At 31.1% G+C, this 25,322-nt stretch overlaps 3 protein-coding genes across 3 annotated transcripts; all 3 read left to right on the forward strand.

Moving 5' to 3' along the window:
* Window positions 1-452: 452 nt before the first annotated feature.
* Window positions 453-3,190, forward strand: LOC124837429 (cyclin-dependent kinase inhibitor 4-like). Its single transcript, XM_047312787.2, has 3 exons — window positions 453-1,023; window positions 2,410-2,613; window positions 2,715-3,190. Exons 1-3 carry the CDS (start codon window positions 617-619, stop codon window positions 2,782-2,784), a joined length of 681 nt encoding a protein of 226 aa, XP_047168743.1. The 5' UTR covers window positions 453-616; the 3' UTR covers window positions 2,785-3,190.
* Window positions 3,191-10,024: 6,834 nt separating this feature from the next.
* On the forward strand, window positions 10,025-14,544 carry LOC124837446 (2-isopropylmalate synthase). Its single transcript, XM_047312809.2, has 4 exons — window positions 10,025-10,547; window positions 11,890-13,113; window positions 13,191-13,261; window positions 14,079-14,544. The coding sequence occupies exons 1-4, from the start codon at window positions 10,101-10,103 to the stop codon at window positions 14,374-14,376; spliced, it is 2,040 nt and encodes a 679-aa protein (XP_047168765.2). The 5' UTR covers window positions 10,025-10,100; the 3' UTR covers window positions 14,377-14,544.
* Window positions 14,545-17,926: 3,382 nt separating this feature from the next.
* Window positions 17,927-24,990, forward strand: LOC124837417 (Mitochondrial import inner membrane translocase subunit Tim17/Tim22/Tim23 family protein). Its single transcript, XM_047312766.2, has 8 exons — window positions 17,927-18,355; window positions 18,805-18,944; window positions 19,124-19,223; window positions 19,350-19,448; window positions 20,045-20,392; window positions 20,971-21,063; window positions 21,163-21,369; window positions 24,493-24,990. Exons 1-8 carry the CDS (start codon window positions 18,038-18,040, stop codon window positions 24,754-24,756), a joined length of 1,569 nt encoding a protein of 522 aa, XP_047168722.1. The 5' UTR covers window positions 17,927-18,037; the 3' UTR covers window positions 24,757-24,990.
* Window positions 24,991-25,322: the final 332 nt, after the last annotated feature.

Raw genomic sequence — 25,322 nt, forward strand, 5'->3', positions numbered from 1 at the left:
CTTACTTTAAGAATTTATTTATAAATATATAACAAAAAAATTAAATATTTTTTTAGTCAGGATTGAATATACTTACTTCTCTTTTCGGCAAAAATTATTATCTCAAATGATTGAAAAAGAAAAAGAAGGAAAGAATAAGGCGAGTCCAACATGTTGTGGAAGCAAATTCCAATAATGCCTACCCTTGGCCCACCCACCTAAAAATTTTATTTTTTTAATTTGGAAAATTAAAACAAAATAAATAAATTTCATATTTTCTATTTTTTATATTAATTATCATGAGACATGAACATTGTGGAAAATAAAAATAAAAAAGGAATCATCTATCCCCATCTTGCACAGCGTATTCTATACTCTACAGAACGTTAATTAAGCATTAAGTAAAGTATAATAAATACAAATACATAATAAAATAATAATATAAATACCAAAAATATTCCCATATTCCTTTTCCCACGGCTTTCACCATTATTTCCTTTCTCTCTCACTCCAAACAAAACAAAAACAACCGGAAAACAAACCAAACCACTCTCTCCCACTCCTTCAGCTTCCGCCGTTGTTTTCCGCTGCTGTCGCCGTCGCTACGCAGTGCGATTTGGCGGCGGTTGAGTATCAGATGGGGAAGTACATGAAGAAGGCGAAGCCAAAGGGAGAGCTGGCGCTTGTGGAATCCACCACCACCAACGCCACCACCTCCTACATGGGAGTTCGAACCCGCGCCAAAACCCTAGCGCTTCAGAAATCACACCCTCAGCCCGAACTAGCTCCCTCATCCGATTCCTACCTCCAGCTCCGGAGTCGTCGCCTCCAGAAGCCTCCGATTTTGCTTCACTCTCCCAGGCGGAACAAACACCCGAACCCTAAATCACCAATCCCTGAACCTGCCAGGCTCGGACTCGCTTCGGAGCACGACGCTGCGCTCACAGCGCGCAGCCACAAGGAGGAGAGTGCTTTGCATGAGAATGCTGAGGTGCAGGAAGCGTCGTTTGGGGAGAATGTTTTGGATTTTGAAGGTAGAGATAGGTGGGTCTTCCTTCCCTTTTTCAAATTTAACTCGAATTTGTTTCGATTTTTGAACTATTAAATATGTCTACGGTTTTTTTTTGTTTAATTTTTGTTACCATTTCGCGATTTGCTTGGGAAAACAAATTTCAAGTTTGTGAATGCCCTATATTTTGGGGGTATTGTTTATTTTTGCGATTTGTCCTGGTTGGAAGGAGTGTGAGGGGGCAAAGTACTAAAACGTGAATATGAAACTCTTTTTTTTTGCTTCCCCTCTGGATTTGCGGTGGATTGTTCAGTTGAGTTGACGTTGTTTTGAAAGGCAAAGGTTTTTTGTAGCAATTTATTAAGCTTCTTGGCCTTGTCCGCCGCAATGTAATTCGATTCCTTTCCGGAATATGTGCCCTAAAGATTATTGAATGCCGGAATTTTGTGTTCTCGTTTAACGGTTGTGTTGTGTTCCTTTTTTTGTGGTATGAGGATTTCCTTCAAAGTTTGTTCAGTTATGCGTGCAATTTCTGTGACATTTTTGGGCAATTTGTTTTTTGTTGAATTTCTTTATTATCATCTATGATATTTTCATCAATTCAGGGTTCCAAGGTAGAAATATGTTTTGTTTTCTCTTCCTAGAAAGCTTTTAATATAAGTCCCTATATCGGAAGGTCGTGTGACCATTTTCAGTGTACATTTTCTCTTGGTATCCACTGAAAATGCTTCCTATTTGAAGATGTTAATTAGAAAATAGTCTACAAAATTTATTCCACCATGATACTTCATTTTTTATACCCGTTTGTTTTTATTGGTAGGAAATGTTGGTATTTGATAAAAATGTCAGAAAGTTCACACCTTTTTTTTTTATCATTGTGGTCTTTTTACTCGTTTCATCAACTATGTATTGAAATATTTCAATAATTTCTCCTCATGAGACATTAATTTTGTATACTATTATTTTTATTATTATATTAATTATAACAGCTGTGTAGATGGAGAAAAAAAAATACTCCATTCTCATTCAGTTTTCTTTTTTATCTACTGAGAGAATGACGGGACATGCACAAACTATGGAGAGAAGGGATAGTCATTACGCAACGTCCATTTTCCTCCAAACTCCCTTCATATTTTATTTATGTTGAATATTCTCATAACTGAATCGTTATATGTACAATGAATTTGTAACTGTGTTCTTTGGCTTTAAATGTTGTGCTGGTCAGCCTTCAATTTATGAGCAATATTCTTTTTACCGTTTTAAGGCTGACTTGGTCTTACGTGAAATATTGTTAGGGTATTACCTTATTCTTTGCCATTAAAACACTTTAATTTTTTAGTGATTCTTATCTAGTAGTTTGGTTTAAATTGCTATTTGTTGGAATTTGCAATGTTTAATTTTATGTTTATTATTTGCTGTAGAAGCACTCGAGAATCCACACCTTGCAGTTTGATAAGGGACCCTGATACTGTCAGAACACCCGGTTCAACTACCAGGCCTACTTGCTCAACTGATGCTAATCGAAGAACCGAGCATGCAAATAGAAGGCAAATCCCAACTTCACGCGAAATGGATGAATTCTTTGCTGAAGTTGAAGAGGCCCAGCAAAGGAAGTTCATTGAGAAGTATGCTTTAGTGGTTTTATTGGTTTTCTTATTTCTTTCTTGTTCAATCTCTGTTACATATGTCCACGAGCACATTAATATATAATGTGAGTTCATTGCAGATACAACTTTGATCCTGTGAATGAGAAGCCACTCCCAGGGCGTTTTGAATGGGAAAAGTTGAAACCCTAGAAGGACGGTGTAGTGTTCCATCAAGACATCTTTGAAGTAGCAGCAGGGGTAGAATTTGTTGAAGCGGTGGTGGCGATATTTCCCTTTTCCATCACCTTCTATTTACATGTAAAGAAAGTAGGAGTCTTAAACTGTGTAGACTAATGGTCTGTAACTTTACAGAGGTGATGATTACACAACAATACAAATCAAAGTCCTTTGTCTAACAGATCATTTTAAGGGGGCAAGGGAAGGGACCGTAGCGCGTAGGATTAGGGATAAGTCAAATTAGGTCAGTATGAGGTACAGGAATTTACTTAGGTTTTCTCTTGTTCTTGTATTTTACTTATCTTTATCTTTGTCTATACTTGTACTGATGGAACTTGAACAAACTTTTAGAAATAAAGACCCGATTCCCCCACCTAAATTTCTGTCACTTCCTGTGCCATCCGTCTTCTGCTTTATAATATATTTTTGGTCTTATTTCCGATCAAGACATTGAATCTTTCATTTGTTTTTAGATGACACTAGCTGTTTGTTTCTGTGGTCCTTAGCAATATTGCTTAAATCTGGTGGTCTTTTAATCGTCGTAAAGTGGTGGGGCAAAGCTAACATGGAATGTTTTGTCTTCTCTGTTATCATATAATCACGAATGACTTTATAACATTTAATAACCTGACATCGTGGGAGACATTTGCAAACTGGAAAATGATGCATGGCCAGATTCAGTATCCAAGCATAATTTCATCCTTTCTTATGGAACTTATTATTCGCCTTACTGCCTTATAATTTAATTTACTATTTTTTGGATTCTTTCTGTAAACTTGAAGACTTGGTCATGGTCACTTTGAATAGAGCGTGTTTGACAAGTTATTTAAGTTGGTTTGTGATTTATTTTACTACTTTTCTACTATTGGATCCGTATCGATTTTATTCAAAAATCAAGTTAATTTTTAATTTACAGGAAAACTAGTATTATCAACTTTAGAGTTTTTTTTCCCATGAAATATATAGAATTGAACTAGCTTTCAATTCAGTATCCATCTCTCACCATCAAATGATATGTAAAAATTACTATTATCCCCTCTTTGAAATAAGGGCACTTCCAATGATGCTACTTTAATTTTTTTCTTCTTATCCACTTAGAGAGAGAGTCTTCAACTCTGTTCTCTATATATCATTACATACCCTACAAAATACAACAATGATGCAAATGGTTCTTACTTTCCACCCTTAGAAGGAATCAACCTTTGAAAGTAAGCCAAACAAGTACCCTTTGTCCATCCAAATGTCATAAAAAAGTTCAGTTTGATCTCACGTTGAAGAAAATAAAATTAAATGTTTTCATAATATTATTAAGAAAATATTGTCCATTTTGACTTTTATTGCAGTTTAGTCTTTAAATAAATTTAAAAAAAAAATAAAAAATGGAGAATATAAGATGAAAACTATTTATTTTTTGTTCTCATCAATGCTCAAATAAAAATACACCTAGAGATGTCTAGGGAAGCATGTCTTGAAAAGCTTTTACAGTGTCATAATTCTCTCCTTTTGTCCACTTTTCATGTTACACAAACTAATTTTCAAAACCAAAAAATTCGCCATAGTGTTTTTTTTTTCTTTTTCTTGTTATAGAGACATTATTGGCAATGGTTTCTCTTGAAGAAAATTACATATTACCCAATGTGTGAATGGTGTTGGTGTTTTTTATTTTGAGGTTGAAAAGGATATTATTGGCAGTTTATTTGAAGAGAAACGTGTGATGATTATTAAATTATGAACAGGGTGTTCCATTTAGGAGCCCAATGTGAGAGTCCCCATAGAGTCAAAGGAGAAATGATAGGAGAGTTTGTTTGTTTGTGAAGTGTTTTCCCGTGGGTGAAGAAATCATGAATACCCATTTGAATTTACACTTAGGGAATATTAATATTTCCTTTCCACGCATATTTTTGCAAAAGGAACAAGAGATCTCATTGGGAACTGCAGATTCTTCACTCATAACACCAACAACCACCCACTGTTCCAATCACAACACTGCTCATGTGTGAACCACATTTTCTTAAGAATATGCACAATAATCACTTGACTTTGGTCTCCAATGAATATAATGAATATTGTTAATTAAAAAATTCCAAACTTTTTATATTATAAACTATTAAGAAGTAGTATTTAATAGTACATTTGTGTTCTCAAAATAAATTTGGCTTGAATTCAAATCAGAATAAAAAAATTAAAATTTTGATATAAATTAATCATGATTGTTTTTTAATTATATTTAGATTTTAAAATAATTTTGTATTATATTATATCTTTTTATTTTAAATTGTTTCTAATATTTAATATAATTTTATATTAAAATTGATTTAAATTTGAATTAGAAAAATAATTGTTATTTATTTTTAATTAAAAAAATTATAATTAAGTTAACGTGAATTTTTTAACTCACCAATTCATCGTATGTCATACCAAATTTGAATTTTTTTTAAATTTATTAATAAATGAATTAGATTTAATTGACTTATTAACTAATTAAGATGTGATATGTCACATCTAATTGGATAACTTATTTTAACAACAGTAATCTCATTACTGTAGAATTGATAAATTTGTATACAAAAATTATATTTATTTTTTTTATAAATTAAATTTATTTCTAGTTAATACTAGACTTTCAACACGCATAATTCTGTTAGAGTCTAGATTCTCAATTAAAATTTATGTTTTTTTTTCTGAGTTTTTAAAATATATTGATATTAATATATTAAAAATGTTTAATATATTTTAAAACATTAAAATTAATGTTTAGGATTGTGTTTTGTAAACAAAATGCAATATTCAAACTGATGTTTCTATCTCAAATTTATTGAAATGATATTTAAAATCAATGGTTATATTTAAGGAATTATCTGTTTTAAAAGATTAAAATTATTCTCCATAAAAAGATACATTAAAAAAAACATTTAAATTGTTTTCCTAACATCTAAATAATAACACAACGTTATCATAATACATAGGAATAATGTAAAATTGAATCTCATAACTGCTTTCTTGGCGTTCCTGGTTCTTTCAGTTTGGTGACTGAGTGAAGAACTTTTGTGTTTTTTTGGTTTGATTTTGTTCAACTTTTCATTCGATTGCGTACTTGAAAAAATATAGCATTCAGTAGATAGCAAAAGTTTGATTCCGCCGTGACAGAAAACATCATGGGAACTTTTGTTGGCACTCATTGACATACCTTCAGTAAATCGATGAATAATGATAATCTAAATCTGCTTATGTTAGAAAGAAATTCTTAGAAAATCTTATACCTTGCACTTGCATGTGTGAATATCCATTATTCGTAATAAAAAAATTTAAATACTTTTATATTAAGGTAATTAAATTACATTTTTTAATTCAAAAATGTATATCAATAAAATACTATTTTTTTACCTTTTTAAATTATTCACATATAAAAGTGTGAAGTTGTTGAAAATAAACAATAATTAATTTTTTTGTTTTTATTTTATTCAAAAAAAATCATGCTTGTCATTTTAGTTATACTTTGAATGTTAGGAGAAAAGCAACAAAAAAAGGCAATAGAAAAAGGAAATGTCACAAGATCCTATGTCTCTTATGGGAATTATATGACTTTGGCATATTTAAAAGTTTTACAGTATTTTGCTCATTGCAATACAGAATACAATATTCTTTAATATTATATAATCTGAAACTAAAACGTTTCCCTCAAATGGAAATGGTAGAAAATCGGTATAATATACTCTTAAATTAACTGATAACTATAAAAGGATATAAAAGGAAATGTTTATATATGTATTCGCAGTATATCTTATTTTATAGATAACTTATATTCAATTAAATATAGCTTTTAATTATTTTAAACTCGTACCGTTATTTATTTAATGGTCAATTGTTAATTAACAATTAGAAAATGTAACAATTAAAAAGTTAATATGAGTAAAAAAATTAGTAAAATAGATTATATGCATGTAATGTAAGGTTAACTGTTAGTAAAACCGAAGACAAACATCGTTTGGATGTGAATTAGAATGTTAACAAAAACTAACTTATTAACGCTGATATTAAAGAATAAAATTAATTATATTTATTAAATTATAAAATATAAAGTTAATATTAAATTGTTTATATATATATATATATATATATATATATATATATATATATATATATATATATATATATATATATATATTAAACCACCTCAAAAATTAAAGTAGCATAATTGGAAGTGTCCTTATTTAGAATGCAGTGTTAAGAGTGTTAAAATGGACTATAACATGCGGACTAGTCCTTCAGCCTGTTAAAATAAGAGTTGAATTTTTCAATTTCTCAGTTCCTTATGACTTAACCTATTTAGCTTTTCAAATTAGGCTAGTCAACTCACTTTATTGACTTTATTTAATTTTAAAATTAAAATAGAAATAATTTAAAAAATAATTTTTTTATACTATAGTTTTAAAGATGAAATATGAAATGATATTATAATTTAAATGATTAATATTTATAATTTTTTATAATAAAATAATTTAACATGTAATGTAATCATTATTTCAATTTATCTAATTAAAAAATTTAATTAATCAAATAAAAGTTTAGAAAATATGTATATAATTAAATATACTTTCAATATGTACTTATGTGTGTATATATATAAACAAATTTAAAAAATAAAAAGTTAAAACAAAAATTAAAATAAATAAAAAATGAGCTAGTTTATCAACTTGACAAGACGAATTATAATTTTTGACCTATTCTTTTTATGATCAATTTGATTCATTTATTATTTTGGTGAGATAAAAACAAATCAGGCTAGAACAGGTTGAATGAATCCGTTTTGTTACTTTTATGTACAATTTTCTCTAAATTATTATATATTTTTGTTTTTTAATATGTATTTCGTCCATTGTTCTTGCCTTCAGTAAAAAAAAATACTTTCGATTTACTGATCTATTTCTTATAGTTTATAAAACGTTCCTAAAAACTCGAATATTATAATAATGAGTTGTTTATAATATTTTATTTATTGCAATATATATATATATATATATATATATATATATATATATATATATATATATATATAAACAACTCTAAAAAATGTATATTTAGAGGAAATACTAACGTTACTCACGTCCTTTTACATACCTCAATCAAGTGGTCAACTGATATTTTTATTAAAAATTAAAAACATAATACAAATGTTACATTAGTAATCATAATAATTAATAATATCAATCCATGTCAAACACTTTCAATAAATTGAGTAAACATTGATTGTTTAGTATTAAACTCAAACTAGTTAAGCTCTTTTGAAAGTTCAATAATCTATCATACTTTCGTATGGATTCGTTTGACAACCTTGAACGAGTCGGTGACGTTTACATTTTCAAATAGAATATTATTTTCAAACAGAGTATTAGTGACTCACATTTATGTTAATGTATGAAAGTGCATCAACTTTTTACTACATAATGTTTGTTTATTTGACTTATTATCCCATTAAAGTACACATATAAGTCTTTTAATTTAATGTTTACAATCCATTTCAATATATTGAAACATATCAAATATCACATTTATACTATTTATATCACACCCAGCGATTACAATAAAAAAAAACTTTGAATTTAACATCATTTATTAAATAATATTTTTTTTCCATCTAATTAAGTAACTATAATAATTGTCAACCAAATTTCTAAGTTATTTATATAATAAATATAATTTTTTATAAGGTTTTCGTTGTTTAAATACTCAAATTCTTGGTTAGTAAATTATAATTTTGTTTGGTGTACTATATGGATGAGACCATCAAAGAGGACAATCAATCCCAATAAATTACAATAAACATGCACCGTCCAACTAAGATAAATAAATATTGCTTATTAATTGACCGCACGGTCATAGGGATAAGAGATCAGGCATACGACATATAGCAATAAAGACCCCTAAACATCGTTTCTAATCAAAGTTACTTAATGAAGAACATGTCATGATTGGGTCGTGATTAAAATTTCACTAATCACAAACCCATTTATAAGAGTTAGAGTGACTTTAACATATACATCGAAACGGTTTAAAGCTTGAACAGAAAGACTTTGACTAAGACATTTAGAATACCTAAGCTAAGTGTAAAAGAATGTTTTGTAGAGATCCTCAACTCTACACCTAAAACATTTGAGTAGGAGAATTATTTCTCAAAGAAAAATATTTTCTTACAAGGATAATTGTTTCATCTTGATTTTCACTTGACCAATAAGCAATTTCTTTGAACAACAAAAATTACACCTACGAGTTGTCTTGTTTTATTTTCACAAATTAAAATAATGTATCATTTGAAAGACATGCAAAACAAGAAAAAAAAATTATATAATACCTAAAAAACCTTTCAAAATCTATCCAAAATACACTCTATTAATTCAATAATTTCTAACAAGTTTATAATATCATCTTACACTACAGCATCAATTCATATTTCACTTTAACAAGTTTATATTCAAAACAGTTACTTTCCAATAACAAGAATAACAAAATATCATAAATAAATTTGATTTAATTATAAACTAATAATTATTAACATTAAAAATTTAATAGGTTTGCGCATTGTAAGGTTATTACACAATTAGCTAAAATTTTATATTGAAAATCTTTGGTAGATATTTACAATTAGGTTATCCGATAATTTCAAGAACCACATAATCATCTTTGTCAATCAAGGACTCATTGTCGAGATCCTGAAATTCACTGGAACATAAGCACCCAATGTGATCAAATGCCCTTTCAATAGTTATTTTTATTAGCAATGACGTATATAATTTTTTAAAAAAGAAAAGAAAAAAGAGAGTAAAATTTTGTAGAAAAAGCAAGTACTGTATGAGAAAAATATAGCACTACACAAATTAAGAGATTAAAAAATCAACATAAAATAAAATCAAAGACGGATCAGCTTGATGAAATTTAAAATTCTTTTATATCTAAGGATTCTTGGGTATATTCTTCTTCTTTTACTCAAAGTGTGAATTTCCAATTTTTTTTTCTGAATTTTTTTCAAACTTAATTTTAGTCACTGAATTAGTTATTGAGTTAAAAAAATATGTGAATTTAATGATATTTTCAATTTAAGAGTAAATGTTTTTAATAAATATTAAATTAAATGATAAAAAATAATTTATCTATTTTAAAAAAATTAGAAATAAGTAGTTTGGATTGTAATGTACTAAAGAATATTGAGTCTGTGAAATTCAAAAATCTGTGTTGTGGTGCATCTTCTCTTTCCCGCCTTCAGTCACAGACAGATCTGATGGTATGGAACCCTAATGGACGACAGAAAATACGTTGAACTGTACCAAAGACTCTCCAACGCCACCGTTCCAGATCCAATTTTCGCAGGCAAAGACCATCGCGGCGTCTGCGAAAACCTCTTCAACCAACTCCACTCCATCTTCCGCCGATTCTTCTCGGCTCTTCCTTTGTGCCACCGCCATGACCTTCACTATCGGTTCCATCCGCTTCCGCATTCGGAGCTGTGGCCAATTGTTGAAGAATTTTCTCTCATTCTGCGCTGCTGTCTTCTTCTCCTAACGCTCCCGCACTCCTGTCAGAAGTTTTTCCTTCTCAAGTGCCGCTATCTTTTTCGCATTCTCAATTCCTTTCTCTCTGTCCATGTCACCGAACATCGCAGCGTGCGCTTTAGCAACTTCCTCACCGACGTGGACTTGGACTTCGATGATTATTGTCGTCCGTTTCTGCTCGCGCTGCTTGAGGTGGGTTTCATGTTGACATAGTTAATATCGTAATATAGCTATATGCTCCAATTATCGGGTTAAGGTTAGCTTATATGATTATGGATTTGGTTCCTAATTGGCTGTTGCTTTTGTTTATTTAGTTTTTAAATCTATAATTCTGTTATCATTTTCTTGTAGATTTGGAACCTTTTTGAAAATACTTCTTCTTAAGTACTTACTGTAGGAAAAAAAACAAGAAGGTAGAATGAGTTGTACTTAGTTCGTTATTAGAATTGACCGTTTCACTTACAAGTGCACCCGGAGCCAATGCAAAGGGTTTGGTTAAGATATGCCAGATTCCACCAAATATACAAATGGAACCCAACCATACATGCCCTCCAATAATATCTTCCAAGCTTTTCGATATTTTAGCTGAGAAAGCTGTCTATAAAAAGCTGTTGATTTTAGTTTTTTTTTTTTTTCACTTAGAGGAGATGATAGATTCATTTATATTTTATGAAGATTTTTACCTAAACAGAACCTTAGTATAGAATATTAAGTGGATGTGATAAACATTTTTTTCAGAGGCTGCGTAAAGTAAAGTTTCTATTTATTTTTTGTGTGGATCTAACAATGTTAGACTGTGGGCTAAACACTTTTTTCTTAAGCTGTTTGATGTAAAGTTTTCCTCTTTTTGGTTTCTTCTGATATTTTCCTTTTCCTTTTTAATCTGAATAATTTTTAGTTGATTCGAGTTTGTCAAATAACCATTATTATCTTGCCTCTGACATGACCAAGTCAGCTTGGAGCCCAAGAAAACTTTGTTTCATTTTCTCTCATGTAATGCAATTGTTTCCATCATTCTCATTTCTTGTATGTATGTGTTTTTCACTTTGGATTCCACATAAACCATTTATTTTTGTCCCCACATTTCCAATCTGCTGCCTACGTGCAACCAAGATGGAAAGCTGTAATGTGGCAATGGGCAATGGGATTCTGCTTTCAGTTTAATGGTAAAATCATCTGCTTTCTGGAAATAAAAGGGAAATCACTAAATGGAAAATAGCTTTTGTTTCATCAGCTAATTTAAGTTTTTAGTTCCAGTTTGTATGAGACCAAAAGTCTATGTGGTAGTTCTATTAAATTATTAATGATTGTTACAAAAGTTTTTTTTGTCCAGTGCTTTAGGCTCCCACCTATTATTGTCAGGGAGATTGTTCCAGGATTTGAACTTGTAACTTTCAGGTCACCAGACAACAATCTACCGCTGTGCTAAATCTTGTCCCTCTAGTTTTGTGCATTTTAAACATCTGCCACATAGAAATTTGTATAGGATTCTTACCGGAGTTCTATTAATCTAAACTTGAACATGTTATCTCAGGTATTTGCAGATGAACTTTTAAGACACCAGCCGTTGAGAAGGTATCTTATGATGGTTGATTCAGTATCTTCTATCCATGAAAAGCTTTTCGTGTGTCATTTCAACCAAGGTGATATTGCCATTGTCCTGGAGGTGTTATCTTCTCATTTCATCCTGTCAGTTTCTGATGAGAAAGCAGTTGAGGATTTCACAGTTAGATTATTTTTACGTTGTGATAAGGATTTCAGATTTCCTGAACTTAGTATTGGGCCCTCCATTGTGTTGTTACATGACCCTGTTGTGCTCTCTGCACCAAAGATGTTCCAGGCACACATAGTTTCAACGGTTTCTGAAGCCATTGGTTCTGGCTTATCTTCCGAGCCTTTAGCCAATTTCCAGCTTATAGCACTGCAAAAATCTGTTATCTTGTACTCTACACACGTGTCTAGTTTGCAAATAGATGGCTTTCATGTTGAATCAAAATGCTCCAACTCACACCTTCTTGACAGAGGTCAGCTAAAATTTGAATCGTATATCCGGCATGGCACCAGAAACAGATTAAATAAAGTCTTATCAAAGTTAGATGATTCATGGGATTCTTATCAATGCAAATTGTTTTCCAAGACAAAAACGGATCTTTTGACTGAGTATATTGCATTTATGAAGGAGAGACAGTACCTATTTGATGATTCGTTAAGGAAAGGGATTACCTCAATCTTAAATTGCCTAATCCATCAAGCCTTCTCTCAAGAGGCCACTGGAGTATACACTATAAAGGAAAACACTAGTGCACAAGATATATGTCTTCTTGCATCCATATTGAAGATGATGAGTGTTTCATTGCATCAAGCAGTTAAGTATCTACGTAATAGTGGTGATTCAGATTGTTTGAAAACCATGAAAAGTGCCACTGTGCATGGGAAATATGATTTCTTGATCAGCATCTTTGACTATTTTCGACAGTTTAAGATCTGTTTACCAATTCAAAGTTTCTTGTATGATGAGATGAAAAGTCAGAAATCAAATTACAAAGTCTCCGAGGCATTGCTCGTGCACTTCACAGGCTTGCTATCATTAAGTTTTAACAATGGACTTGAATTGTTGGCAAAGGGGTGTATATCCGTACTTATGGCATTGATGTATCTGTTTGTTTTTGAAGAGGGGGATTTACTTGCTTTGGAATCATTGAAGGGTCCGTCATTACAACCTTGCTTGTCTGAAATTTCATGTCATAAGAGTGGAAAGGTGAATTGTGTGTCTTTGGTTCTCACGAACTTGAATTAAGTTTATATTTCATTCTAAATTGTTGGTAAATTTTGCAGGGTGCAAGAGATAACCAATCTGTCTATGAAGTTGTAGCAGAGTTTCGGAGAATTCAATCATGTAATTTGAGGTACGTATTGTATCTATATTTTTCTAGGCTTTACATGGTGTTGTCTTTTCCAGTCACAGATTCTCAATTTCTCTATTGAAGAATGTAATTTGAGGCTTGCTTAATGGGTGCTTGAGTAGCCATCTTAAGTTCAATTCATTGTTATGCCCAAGGAAACAACACTCTGTAGGGTATAGTTAGAGGCCCACTAAATTTTGCTGTTTTTGTCAAGGAGCAGTTGTGTTCTGTCCTAGTTATGGCCTCTTTAAAAACTTGAAAGATTACCCTTTATTTGATTAAATTATACTGCATATTCTCTTATCTTGGAATTTTGGGGAATATTTAGATCTTGAGGAACTTCATTTAGTTTAGTGCATTAATGGTACACTGAGTTTGAGGGATTCCATTTAGTTTAATTTAACTGTGGTTCCACTTGTGATATATAGATTGCATGAATTATTATTGTGTTATTTTATTCATGCATTTTTTTCCCACCCAAATATTGTAACAAACATTATTCAATCAAGTGATGAGGGCTAGCTCTAGTGGAATGTCTTGGGCTCGCTTTGGGTTAGGGATCCTTCATTCTTTGCTTATACCGTTGTGTCTCATGAACATGGCAACCTTCCCTTAGCTTCCCATAAACTTTTTCTCTGACCCCCAAAAATTGATGATTATGCAATGGATTCATAAGCTCCACTGAAATGAAGTGACAAATATCTTATATTTCCTCAAATTTTTGTGATGAAGTAGACATGTTTTGTGTGAATAAGTTGCCCTTTCATTTTTAATACTATTCCTCTTTTGTGCTTTTTCTGAATCATCCTGTATTTTTCAGAACGGATTCCTTCACCTCCTGTAACGACGATAATGAAACAAAGAAAACCTGCAATGGGGAAATGTTTCTTAATTGCATATTAGGAGACCCCAAAAAATTATCCGATTATGATGAACTTGCAGATTTCCTTGAGTGTAAGACTGGGAAAGATTATTCCAAGTGGATGAATAGGCGCGAAATATATAGAGATAAGAGGTATCAGAAAAAACTAGAATTAAGGAAGACTATGAAGAAAACTGTCCGGAAGTCTTGTCGGTTTAAAAACAATGGTCAGTCCTTCAAGGGACAGAAAAATTGAATGTTTGTAAAGTATTGGAGGTGATAGATGCAATCCACCTTTGGCCCTTGTACATGTAAATGAATTATTTACTTTTTTTAGCTCTTCATTCTTGGCCATATTTTTGTACATGGATTTATATTTAGGTTTGCTCAGTGGTTTTGGTAAGAGAAAAACATTTAAATGGAACTTCCTATCTAACATAAGATAAATGTTTCAGAAAAATAATTTAGTACAATAGATAAAGAAGTTCTTATATATATATATATATATATATGTAAAGGTTGGCAAATTGATGACGACATCATACTTTATTTTTTTCTTTATAAAATTATAATCCATCTCAATGTGTGTGGTTTTATGAAAGATATGATTAGAGGTAGTATGTAATGTTGTTTGGTTGTCATATATGAGGTATATTCGGATTTTTTTTTAAATTTAAGCTATTTGAAGAGTTTTTTAATCATATGAACTAACTGTGACGAATGTTATTGTTGTGTATTATGAATTTTCATTTGATTTTATCGTAACATTTTATTTGTTACCTTATCAAGCAAGATTTTAAATTACCTTTAACAAAAATGCAATATCTTGAATTGGAGTGTTTATTACTCGGTGACCTTACTCGGTTACAATAAAAATAACTAATAATTTGAATATTATTTTTATAAACGAGGCATTTTTTAGAAACCAGTTTAATAAAGTTTGGGATCTATTAGACACTATTGTAATAATAAACAATGAGAGTTTAAAAGTTGACTTATTGTATTGAGATAATTTAATTTATTCACTAACCTTGAGTATCTCTTAGGCTTAGAGTAAAGTTTTCTTCTAAGTCATGTATAAGTTTGACACTTAAATTTATTGGTATGTCTAGAAACTTTAATATTTATTTATTTTCTTTCGTTAAAATGTCAGGAAAATTTTTTTCTTTAAATATAACAAACCATTATTAGATCATCTCACTTTAATACTAAGAAAAATATATCAAGTTTATAAGATCTTTTGTTCGAAACTTTTGAACAAGGTATTGTTTTAATTATACATTACTCTCGTTATCACTACCTGTAATATATGATAACAATGGTATTTACATATACAATAATACATATATCCTTTGAGAGGATGACGAAATAACAAAGAAAGAATTACCAACATTCCTTCATATCATTCCAAATTGCTAGATAACCATTTCAAAATGTTCAAACCATAAACAGATTGATTCTTTGAGGTCTTACGGAAACATCATAGGCAACATACCATACTTATTTAAATTAAAAATTGAGATAAGAAGTGGGTATTGTAATTTCTTTTGAATTATTTTATGTGATGATAATGCATCAGTTTGAAATTGAATTAAAAAGATTTTGAAAGAATTAGTCAATGAAAAAATGAGTTTTGTGTTTATATAATAGTTATTTTTACACTATTCAAAAAATACTCAAACAAGATAATAAATTATTTTAAAGATTTATTGATATACTTTTTTCAAAGACTGTCCTGTAAAACCTATTAACCATTCATTTATCATTTGTATGTAAATATAAAAGGAAATGCTAAACCAACCTTATTTATTCAGATGAAATTATTAAAAGTGAGAAAGTAAAATAAAAGAAAAAAAAAGTGAGAAATTAAGATTGCTTAAATTATAAAAAAGAAGATGAAATAAATTTATTTATGATCTTAATAAATAAAACATGAAAGTTCTATAAAGACTTACTATATAATAAATTATATTTTTAACATTTCCATAATGAATTATATTTTTTTAGGTAAATGATTGTATCTTCCAAATAATGTAATATATCACATAAATACATATTAATAATAATAATAATAAAATATTTATGATATAATTAGTTATTTGTTTTATTTAGACTATTATGTAATCTAAATATTAATAAAATAACTAATTTGTTTACTTTTCATCACAAAATTTATTGAATTTTGTATGGAAAGTTGCTCTTTGTTCTTATCAGTCGCGTTTTCACAATTTCATTGAAAGTAAAATGATTTGGTACGTTTTTCTAATACATTCTTTCCTCTATGTACATAAACATACAAAAGATTGATGTGTAGTTTGAAGTGAAACATCATTAGACTATGATACATGTGGTCAACATGGTGAAACATTAGAATAATAAGAAGTATGTAGTTGATTGTTTCGTTCACAAATTACATTAAAAAATAATTCTATAACAAATACATTTAAATCCTTCAGTCCACGAAAGAAAAAAATATATTTACTTTACAAATTAATTTTATAAAAAATACATTTAAATGCTCTTTGTGACGTGTTAAAAAAATATAACAGAATAAATATGACAATAAAAAAGAGAGAAGAAAAAAATAAAAGAAAGAAAAAGAATAAACATGTAAACCGTATCCCTTATTTGTCTCTCCATGTCCTTTTATCGTGTTATTGTTCTTTTTTTTTTTATTTCAATTTTTTTGTTCAATTTTCAAATATTTCCATACCACGTTTAAATTGAAAAGCTAAAAGGTATTTTTGAACGAATCAAATTTAGAAACGAAGTAAGTTTTACTTATTTTATAGAATTATTTTTTAATAATTAATTTTAGTAAATTTTAATAAATGATAAGTGTGATAATTATCTATTATTTATATTTAGTAAAATCTCTTATTTATCTTTAGATGTAAGTATATAGTTGTTATAGAGATAAATACTTGTATGTTTTTGGATTATTTTGTAGGAATTTGAAAAAATTGGAGGATATTAAAGAGATAAATACTTATAAATTTTTGAAAATAATTAAATAGCATTGATTAAAAACTAACAAAAATAGGCAATTAATTTAAAAAAAGTAAAATTACAGTTATAATCTGTTTCAAGTTCTTTTTGCGTGGACACATGTAATAATACTTTAAAATGATTTAGTAATATCTAACTTGTCTGTTTTACGTACCCATATCATGAACTTTTCTACTTGTTTTTCACAATCCCTAAAAGATAATTTGACAATATTTTTTTGACAACATTTTAACACTGTCTACGTGTCACTCTGTTATTAATCCAAAATTATTCCACAATCAATAATAATAATTATAAACACTAATATAAATCAATAACAAAATGATACATAAATAGTGTTAAAATGTTGTCAAAAAAATATTGTCAAAAGTATCATTATCCTTTCTCACGTACAACGGCACTGAGAGATAAAAAGTTCCACGTCAGACTCTCACGAAAACGGAAAAACACATGTTTAACGTTTCCTCTTCATTATATTTTAATTTCATTATTATATAGTTAGTGTTAAAGTCTTTAATAGGTTCCTTAATTGAAAATTATAATTAGTTTTATACATTAATCTGTAACTAGGTTTTTGAAGAAACAGCAAATTCAAATATTTCTGACAAATTTAAATTGTCATCAAAAGATTCAATTATAAAATCTGTACAAAATCAGTAATCTAATCACAATAGTTTAATATAAATAATTAACTATTATTTTTTTTCCAAATAATTCAGACAATTTAACCTATAACCAACTTATTATTGTCATTAAAAGGTATGTTTAGCTTGGCATTAGAAAGTAAACTGAGAACAGAGCAATTAATAAAAGGAAGAGCTCTAACAAACAAACCCATGAAATGACTAACTTGGTGTGATCAGAATTCAAACCAAAGAATGGTGGGGCTGTAACTCTATTCCATTCTCATGGCACCATCATCGCCTCCGCCGTCCGACAATTCCGACGCCGAGGGCCGTCTCCGCGAAGCGGAGGAGCGCCTCCGTGACGCCATCGAGGAGCTCCAGCGGCGGCAGCGCCGGGCCGCCGCTCATGCTCAGCACCACCTCCGTGTGGAATCGCCTCCCTGCGATCATGGCCCCGACGAATCATGCGTCGCTCACGCCATTGGCAACCTCTGTCAGACCTTTCTTCTCTCCTATGGCGTCAGAGTCGGCATTGGTATACTTCTCCGCGCCTTCAAGCTCGTTCGGAGGCAGTCCTACTCCTCTCTCCTCGATCTCAAGGTTAGTTAAAATCAAATTAGGGTTCCTAATTTTCCTTCAATAACAACATTGATTTCTTACTCGAATAAAATCTCCTCCTCGTGTCAGATTTGAGGTTTGTTTGTTTATCTGAAACATTTTCTCTTAAAATTTGGTCGTGTTTTGATCGGAATGAGCAGAAAGTAACAGAATCGTCGTTTAGGAGTAGCTTAAAGCGGAATTTAAAGCAATTGAGATTTCATATTCTTTATTTTAATATATTTTATTGAAATTGATCCAGCATATGTTATTCACTTCGGTTCAATACTTTTGTAGCTAATATTATTGAGTGAAACTGTGTAGCTTTAAATTTTTGTTAGGTAATATGTATATTGCGTGGAAGTATTGACAGTATTGTTGTAGATGTTAGTATTTCGGTATTTGTAAGTGGAGAATGTGAGTTTATGGATGTTGTTTTTCGTTGTTTGCAGCAACTTGTTTCAGAGAAAGATCTAATAGTAAGGGAAGAAGCATGCCGAATTGGTTTACTTTTTGGTGGTTTCACTGGATCTTATCATGCTCTTAGATGTTTGTTGCGTAAATTGAGAAAGAAAGAGACACCACTTAATGCGTAAGTTCCAAGTCGAACCACTTCCTGGATTTATTCTTCTAGCTTTTCTATTCGAATGATTTATTTTATTTTTTGAGTTTTTGTTCATCTATATTTAAAATACTTGGATATTGTTGTCTGCTGTTTGTGTTTGCACCTGTTGCTTATTTATGACTTTGTTTAGGGCGATGATGGTGCAGAATTTTAGCAGGTTCAATAGCTGGTTTTTCAATTTTGGCGTTGAATGATTCAAATAGGAGACGTACACTGGCTTTGTACCTGTTGGCTAGGCTGGCCCAGGTATTCTAAAGTGCATCCCCAAAATGATTTCTAAGCAATCTGACTTCCGTGGATGTATTTAATGCATTTTTAGCCTTTTGTAAACGATTTGCATATGCCAGGCTAATGCATATTCTTATATACTAGTGTGCTTATAACTCTGCAAAGTCTAAGAACAAGTTTCACCTTTGGGGGAGTCATTGGAGGCATGGAGATTCATTGCTGTTTGCTATTGCTTGTGCTCAGGTATTTAATCCTCACTCTGAATTTTCGGGCCAGGTTTTACCGTTAACTATCACTTTGTAATCTTTTTGTATGCCTGATAATTGATATTGGTAAAATAACAATAAAACTAGTATGAAGCATTTTTATAGATATGAACAAGAATGTTATTTGATGCAAAAGCTTTATTGTTATAAAACTTCATAGCCAATCCTGGTGAGAGAAAAAAATGAACGGTTGCTGGACAAAATATAACACTTTTTACTTTTATCACAAGTCATTTCACAATAACACGTTTCTACCATTTAGCACTTTCTTATAATTAGTTGGGACACTCCTCGCGGGAATGTTTATTCCGTAATTGTCTTAATATATCCCATGTGGCTGATTCCTCTTATGCCAAAAATGTTAAGTAAATTACCTTGTATAACTACTAGTTAATATCTTAAACTTGATTGTTTCTTCTTGGGAGATGCTTGATGGGTTCCTCAATGTCTGTAAAATATTTGTCATTATTGATTTCATGAAATGTAAACCTTAAAATTTTTGTCTATAGCATCTCATCTTTTCAGGTTTCATAAGTTACTTTTATTATTTTTACAAGTAAAAAAATATTTCAGGTTATGTATGCCTTTGTTATGCGTCCGGAGAGCTTGCCAAAATCCTATCAAGAATTCATTCAGAAAACTGGGCCAGTTGCAGAGCCTGTGTACAAGGCTGTGAGGGATAGCTGTAGAGGTCATCCAGTTGATGTTACTTCACTACATACCTACTTATCTCATGCAGGAAGGTCTGACTATGTAAAGTTGGAAGAATTTCCCTCTATTATTCCATGTTCCATCATTCATCCCGAAACAAATTCATGTTTAGCCCATCAAGTAAAGGCAACTTCAACAACGTTCAAGAAAACATTCCCGCTTTACTTTTCTTTGACCTTTGTGCCTTTTGTTGTTCTGCACCTACAGAAGGTATTTTCTTACTAAGTTTTTTCTGTTACTATATCAGCAAATCATATACTTGCATAATTTATCAAGAAAATTGATTTTTTTGTAAAGAGAACTGTTATGCATAATTTGGAAGTATTTGTGGCAAGTGTCCTTTCTAAGGCACTGGAAGGAAAACACAGCTAGTAAATTGCTTGTGGTTAGGTTCCTTTTTTTATTTTGCTGGCTTACAAAACTTCAAATTTTTATTTTTTATGCATTGTCAGGGTAAAGCACACAGCTATATATGACTTTTAAGATATCGTTATTGTAAAAGTCAACGCACTTGACCATATGACCTATATGACATTTTGTGATTGGTCAGTGCATCACAATATTTACCCCTAACTTTATGCCCATAACTTAACTACTTACTGCCATTTTTGTTTTAAGTTAAGGGAACACTATCTTGCTAATTTTAACAGAGTCGTTTTTGTGCTTGGAATAAGATAGCCAACTTCTGTCTGCATCAACCAATGTTACTACTATTAACTTTTATTGCTGACATTTCTGTAATTTTTGTATATTTCTCTTTGCTGATGTGAAAATTTATGTTTTTTCAGTTCACTGATGCTCCTTTCCGTACTTTCTGGCTTGCCATCAACGGAGGTGTTCGCTCGACAGCTTTTTTGTCTGCTTTTGTTGGAATCTTTCAGGTGTATTTTGTTGTTCTCATTGTTAATATTATTATTACTATAATATTTTTTATCGGTAAATGTAATTTTAATGTTCTGTGTGTCTTTCTGGTTGTGCAGGCAGTCATATGTTTACATAGAAAAGTTTTTTCTAGAGATCACAAGATGGTATATTGGATAGCAGGTGGAATATCTGCCCTATCTGTGCTACTGGAGAAAAAAGCTAAGCGTGGTGAGCTAGCTTTATATGTTCTTCCCAGAGCAGGAGATTCACTATGGTATATCTTGGTGAACAGGCACCTCCTTCCAAATATCAGGAACGCTGAGGTATGGCCTCCTGACTTATTTATTTATTTATTTTAAGTAAAGAAGGAATGCAAAATGATTACCACATAAATTTGAATTCGGACTAGGTTGACATCCCAAGCTATATTAATTATTTGCTGCATACCTAAATATCATAAAAGATAAAAAAAAATACAAAAGAAAATGAAGGGACTATACAAACCTTTGACTTGGTAGACATCATCTAATCCTATAGAAATCAAACAGCAAAATCTGGAATAAGATCCCATGAAGTAGTACGTCTATGTCTAATTCCCAGAGCAGAGAGTTCGTTGGCACAATGGTTTCTCTCTATTTATATGAGATACATGAAATCTCATGCTCCTAAGCCACAGAACATATTCTGCCACTGATTATGAAGATACCAAAAAACAATATGATAATGGCAGAAAGCTTGAACCGGGAACATAGAGTCACTTTCAATTCATAGACTATACCCTGCTTTCTTAATTGCAATTTCAATACCTCGGATAGCACCAGGAAGTTTTGCATAATTAGCTAATTGTACACTAAGATAGTGAGTGAAACAACCAACAAAGGCAGCAACTCTATCATGAAATAGGTCCCCACAAGCTGCAAGACCAAGAGCACCATGAGCAGCTCCACCAATATTGCACTTTATCCAAAAACAGGGAGAACATAGTAAAAGATACTGGTATGACAGAAGGAGCTAGATCCACTTTAATAGAGATGCCAAATGGTTTTAGAATGCTGAAATCTTTCATCTTACATTTCCCATTATAAGAGCACAGATTACCAAATATGTTTAAGATAGGGAAGACATGGCTTTTCAAGCTGGAATAATGAATCATATATCCTTCAAAACAAGTAGATATTTGGCTACACCTAATGCCATCAATGACACAAAAAGATGGCAGCTTGATGATTAATACGAAGCGTCAATACATAACAACACCCAATCAAGGCTTTGATGATTAACAGTATCATGCACACATGAACTAACTAGAACTTATGAATGAATGGACAAGTGTGCAACATTTTCAATGTGATTCCCACAATGATAACATCGAGAGACCATATACTAACCACATTTAAGAAGATTATCATCTATGGCATGTCTATTATAGCATATCTCTCCATATCAAATTTCATACCCATCTGGTATGGAGACGAAGATGGGTATACATTTTTACTTCGGAGACATAAACGAGTATAACCAAATTCATACTTATCCTACCTATCACCACACCTATTTAAGAGAGACATGCCTTATTCATTCCACCATGAGTTTCAAATCATCAAGGAGGAATCTCCATATATACTTCTAGAGTTCCATGAAGAAAGTCATTCTTCACATTAAGTTGCTGTAATCTTCACAAACAATTTGACTTTATATTTGTCTATTGTCCACTTTCACTGTAAATATCCTTTTGCATTTTATGACCTTTTTGTCTCTTGGTTTGTAAAAAATAAGCTTTTTTCTAATGCATTCATCTTCTTTCATGGTCTTAATCCAATTTTCACTTTTCATGGTTTCTTGAACTAATGTAGGAAGTTTTGTGCTATCAATGACAACATTAAATCTTCAATCTTTATTAGAGAGATTATCACTGCAAACATATTGAGAAATGCAATATTCAGTACACTATTTTTTCCTTTCTCAATACGATGGGTGAAATCTCAATAACACTTATCTCCTCCTCACTATTATCTTCAGGAATTATTACCTTGGAGTTAGATAACTTTTCTTGCACTGAAGCCAAAGTGAATTGTTGCCTTTAATATTTTTTGTTAAAGAATTAGTCAAAGTGAATTGTTGCCTTGAAACGGGAGGGTTGGCAAAAAAATATTTTTGTTTTGTGAAAGGTGATATCCATAGAGCATTTGTACCCCTTTTTGTTAGAGGGATAACCAATAAAGACATATTTAAGTGTTCTAGGATGTAATTTACTATGACTAGAATTATGAGAGTGACAAAAAAAGCACATCTAATCCAGCAAGGTAGACTTGACACTAAACGAGAAGAGGGAACAAAAGAGAATATAAACTCATTAGGAATAATGTCATTAAAGACACAAATGTGTAACCTGTTGATGAGGTATGTGACCACTAACCCAACTTCTCCCTGATAGCTTTTAGGAACATACATGTAGAAAAAGAAGGCTCTAACTACTAGAGGATGACAATTCTTCCTTTTTGCTACCCCCATATTGTTGTGGAGTGTTAACACTTGTTAGTTGATGAATAATAATATTATGGGACAAATTTGGAGAATTCAAGATTCACATATTCAGCACTATTATCAAATCTAGTATTTTTTTTTTCAAATTGAATTTGTACAAGATAAAGAAAATTAACAGACATTCGAAATACCACATATTTACTTTTCATACAATATGTTTATGTGAGACATGTATAATCATCAATAAAAGCATCATACCATTTCATTCCAGAAATAGATTATAAAATAGGTTCTCAAACATTAGAGTAATTAAAATCAAATGAGAAATTAGTCTTTATATTACTAATGAAATAAGATGCACGGTGACACTTTGATAATTGGTATGTAACAATTAAAACACTCAAGAGACTTTTTGGTAAATAAACGAGTGAACAAGGATTTGACAAGGTTGAATGAGGGATGTCCAAGTCTGCTCTGGACAAGAAAAGGAAGTGCCATTGATTGCTAGCAAGGAGAAAGAAGGTTTCTTGAAGTACATGATATGACTCACCAATCAAATCTCCTTGTCTAGTTTTCTGTTAACTTCTCAAATTGCAATGAGTAAACTCTTTTCTGGTCTGTTTTTCTAGCATTTTTCAAAAATATTTTTCTTGTATTCTTGCAAACAGCCTTACTTTGCTTGAGAAAAATTTAGTTTTTACTGTCGGTGCCTCTTTAGATGTTTTTTGACGTCCAATATATCCATGTAGTTAGAGAATGTGAGTATTTTATCAGTTTGAAAACAATGCCTCCCACCATTGCCGCTCATTTATTGTCTTCTTCATAGTTAATCATGTTTATGATTCTTGTTTTCATTTTTCTCAAAGGTTCAAGGTTCTTCATGGTTTAGGAATTGCGAAGTAGGCGATGCCTTGCATGACAACTACATAACTTGTTTCATTTTATGCTGTCAACTTGTACAGGTTTTCTTGTTTTCAGTGTGTATGGGAGGAATAATGTATTACTTGGAACACGAGCCAGAAACCATGGCTCCATTTCTGAGGGGCCTGATCCGTCGCTTCCTTGCGAGCAGAATCAGCAATCCAAGCCCACCATCTAATCGGACTGCTTCCTACGCATACCTGCAAGCTCTTGATGGCATGACACCGCCAACATTACAGGAGAAGAGGGATACTGAATCTGAATCTTCCGAAAAGTACAATCTTGAATCTATTCCTGGGCTTTAACGTTGTTTTTTTTAGGGTTGGGAAGGGGTAGTCTCCGAACTAATGTTTCTTATATTAGGTTATAGATTATCCTTGTATTGGGAGCTAGTTCTGTTAGGTTCCTCATTTTTTATTGATTGCCAATGAAGGTGCTCTCAATATTTAGGTGTTCTTAATGCTTTCTAATTGTGTGCGATTGTCAAAAAAGAAAAAATTGTGTGCCAAAAGTAAATAAAAACATGATCTAATTATGAAGTGCTTGATGGAAAAATTGATCTCCATGATCATATTCTAACAGATAAAAGGGGGGCCGTGAGAGGTTCAAACAGACTGATACAGTAATTCTTGTGTGGATTGTGTTAGTTTGAAACTAAATAAATTGTTTACAGTGAAAAGAGGTGTGGCGCGGTGAGCGGATTTTGAATTCTCAATATTTGAACTTTTTTAAGTGTTATAATGTTAAATTGCTGTAATAATATATATTTTTTATCATCGCAACAAGTTTTGATAAAATATTTTAGTACCGATTTATTTTGATTTGCAATAACAAGGACATGTGAGAAGAAATGTGGGAGCAGTATGAACCC

This window comes from Vigna umbellata, chromosome 8 (genome assembly GCF_029865625.1).
Source record: "Vigna umbellata cultivar VRB3 chromosome 8, Vumbellata_1.0, whole genome shotgun sequence".
Classification (NCBI taxonomy): Eukaryota; Viridiplantae; Streptophyta; class Magnoliopsida; order Fabales; family Fabaceae; genus Vigna; species Vigna umbellata.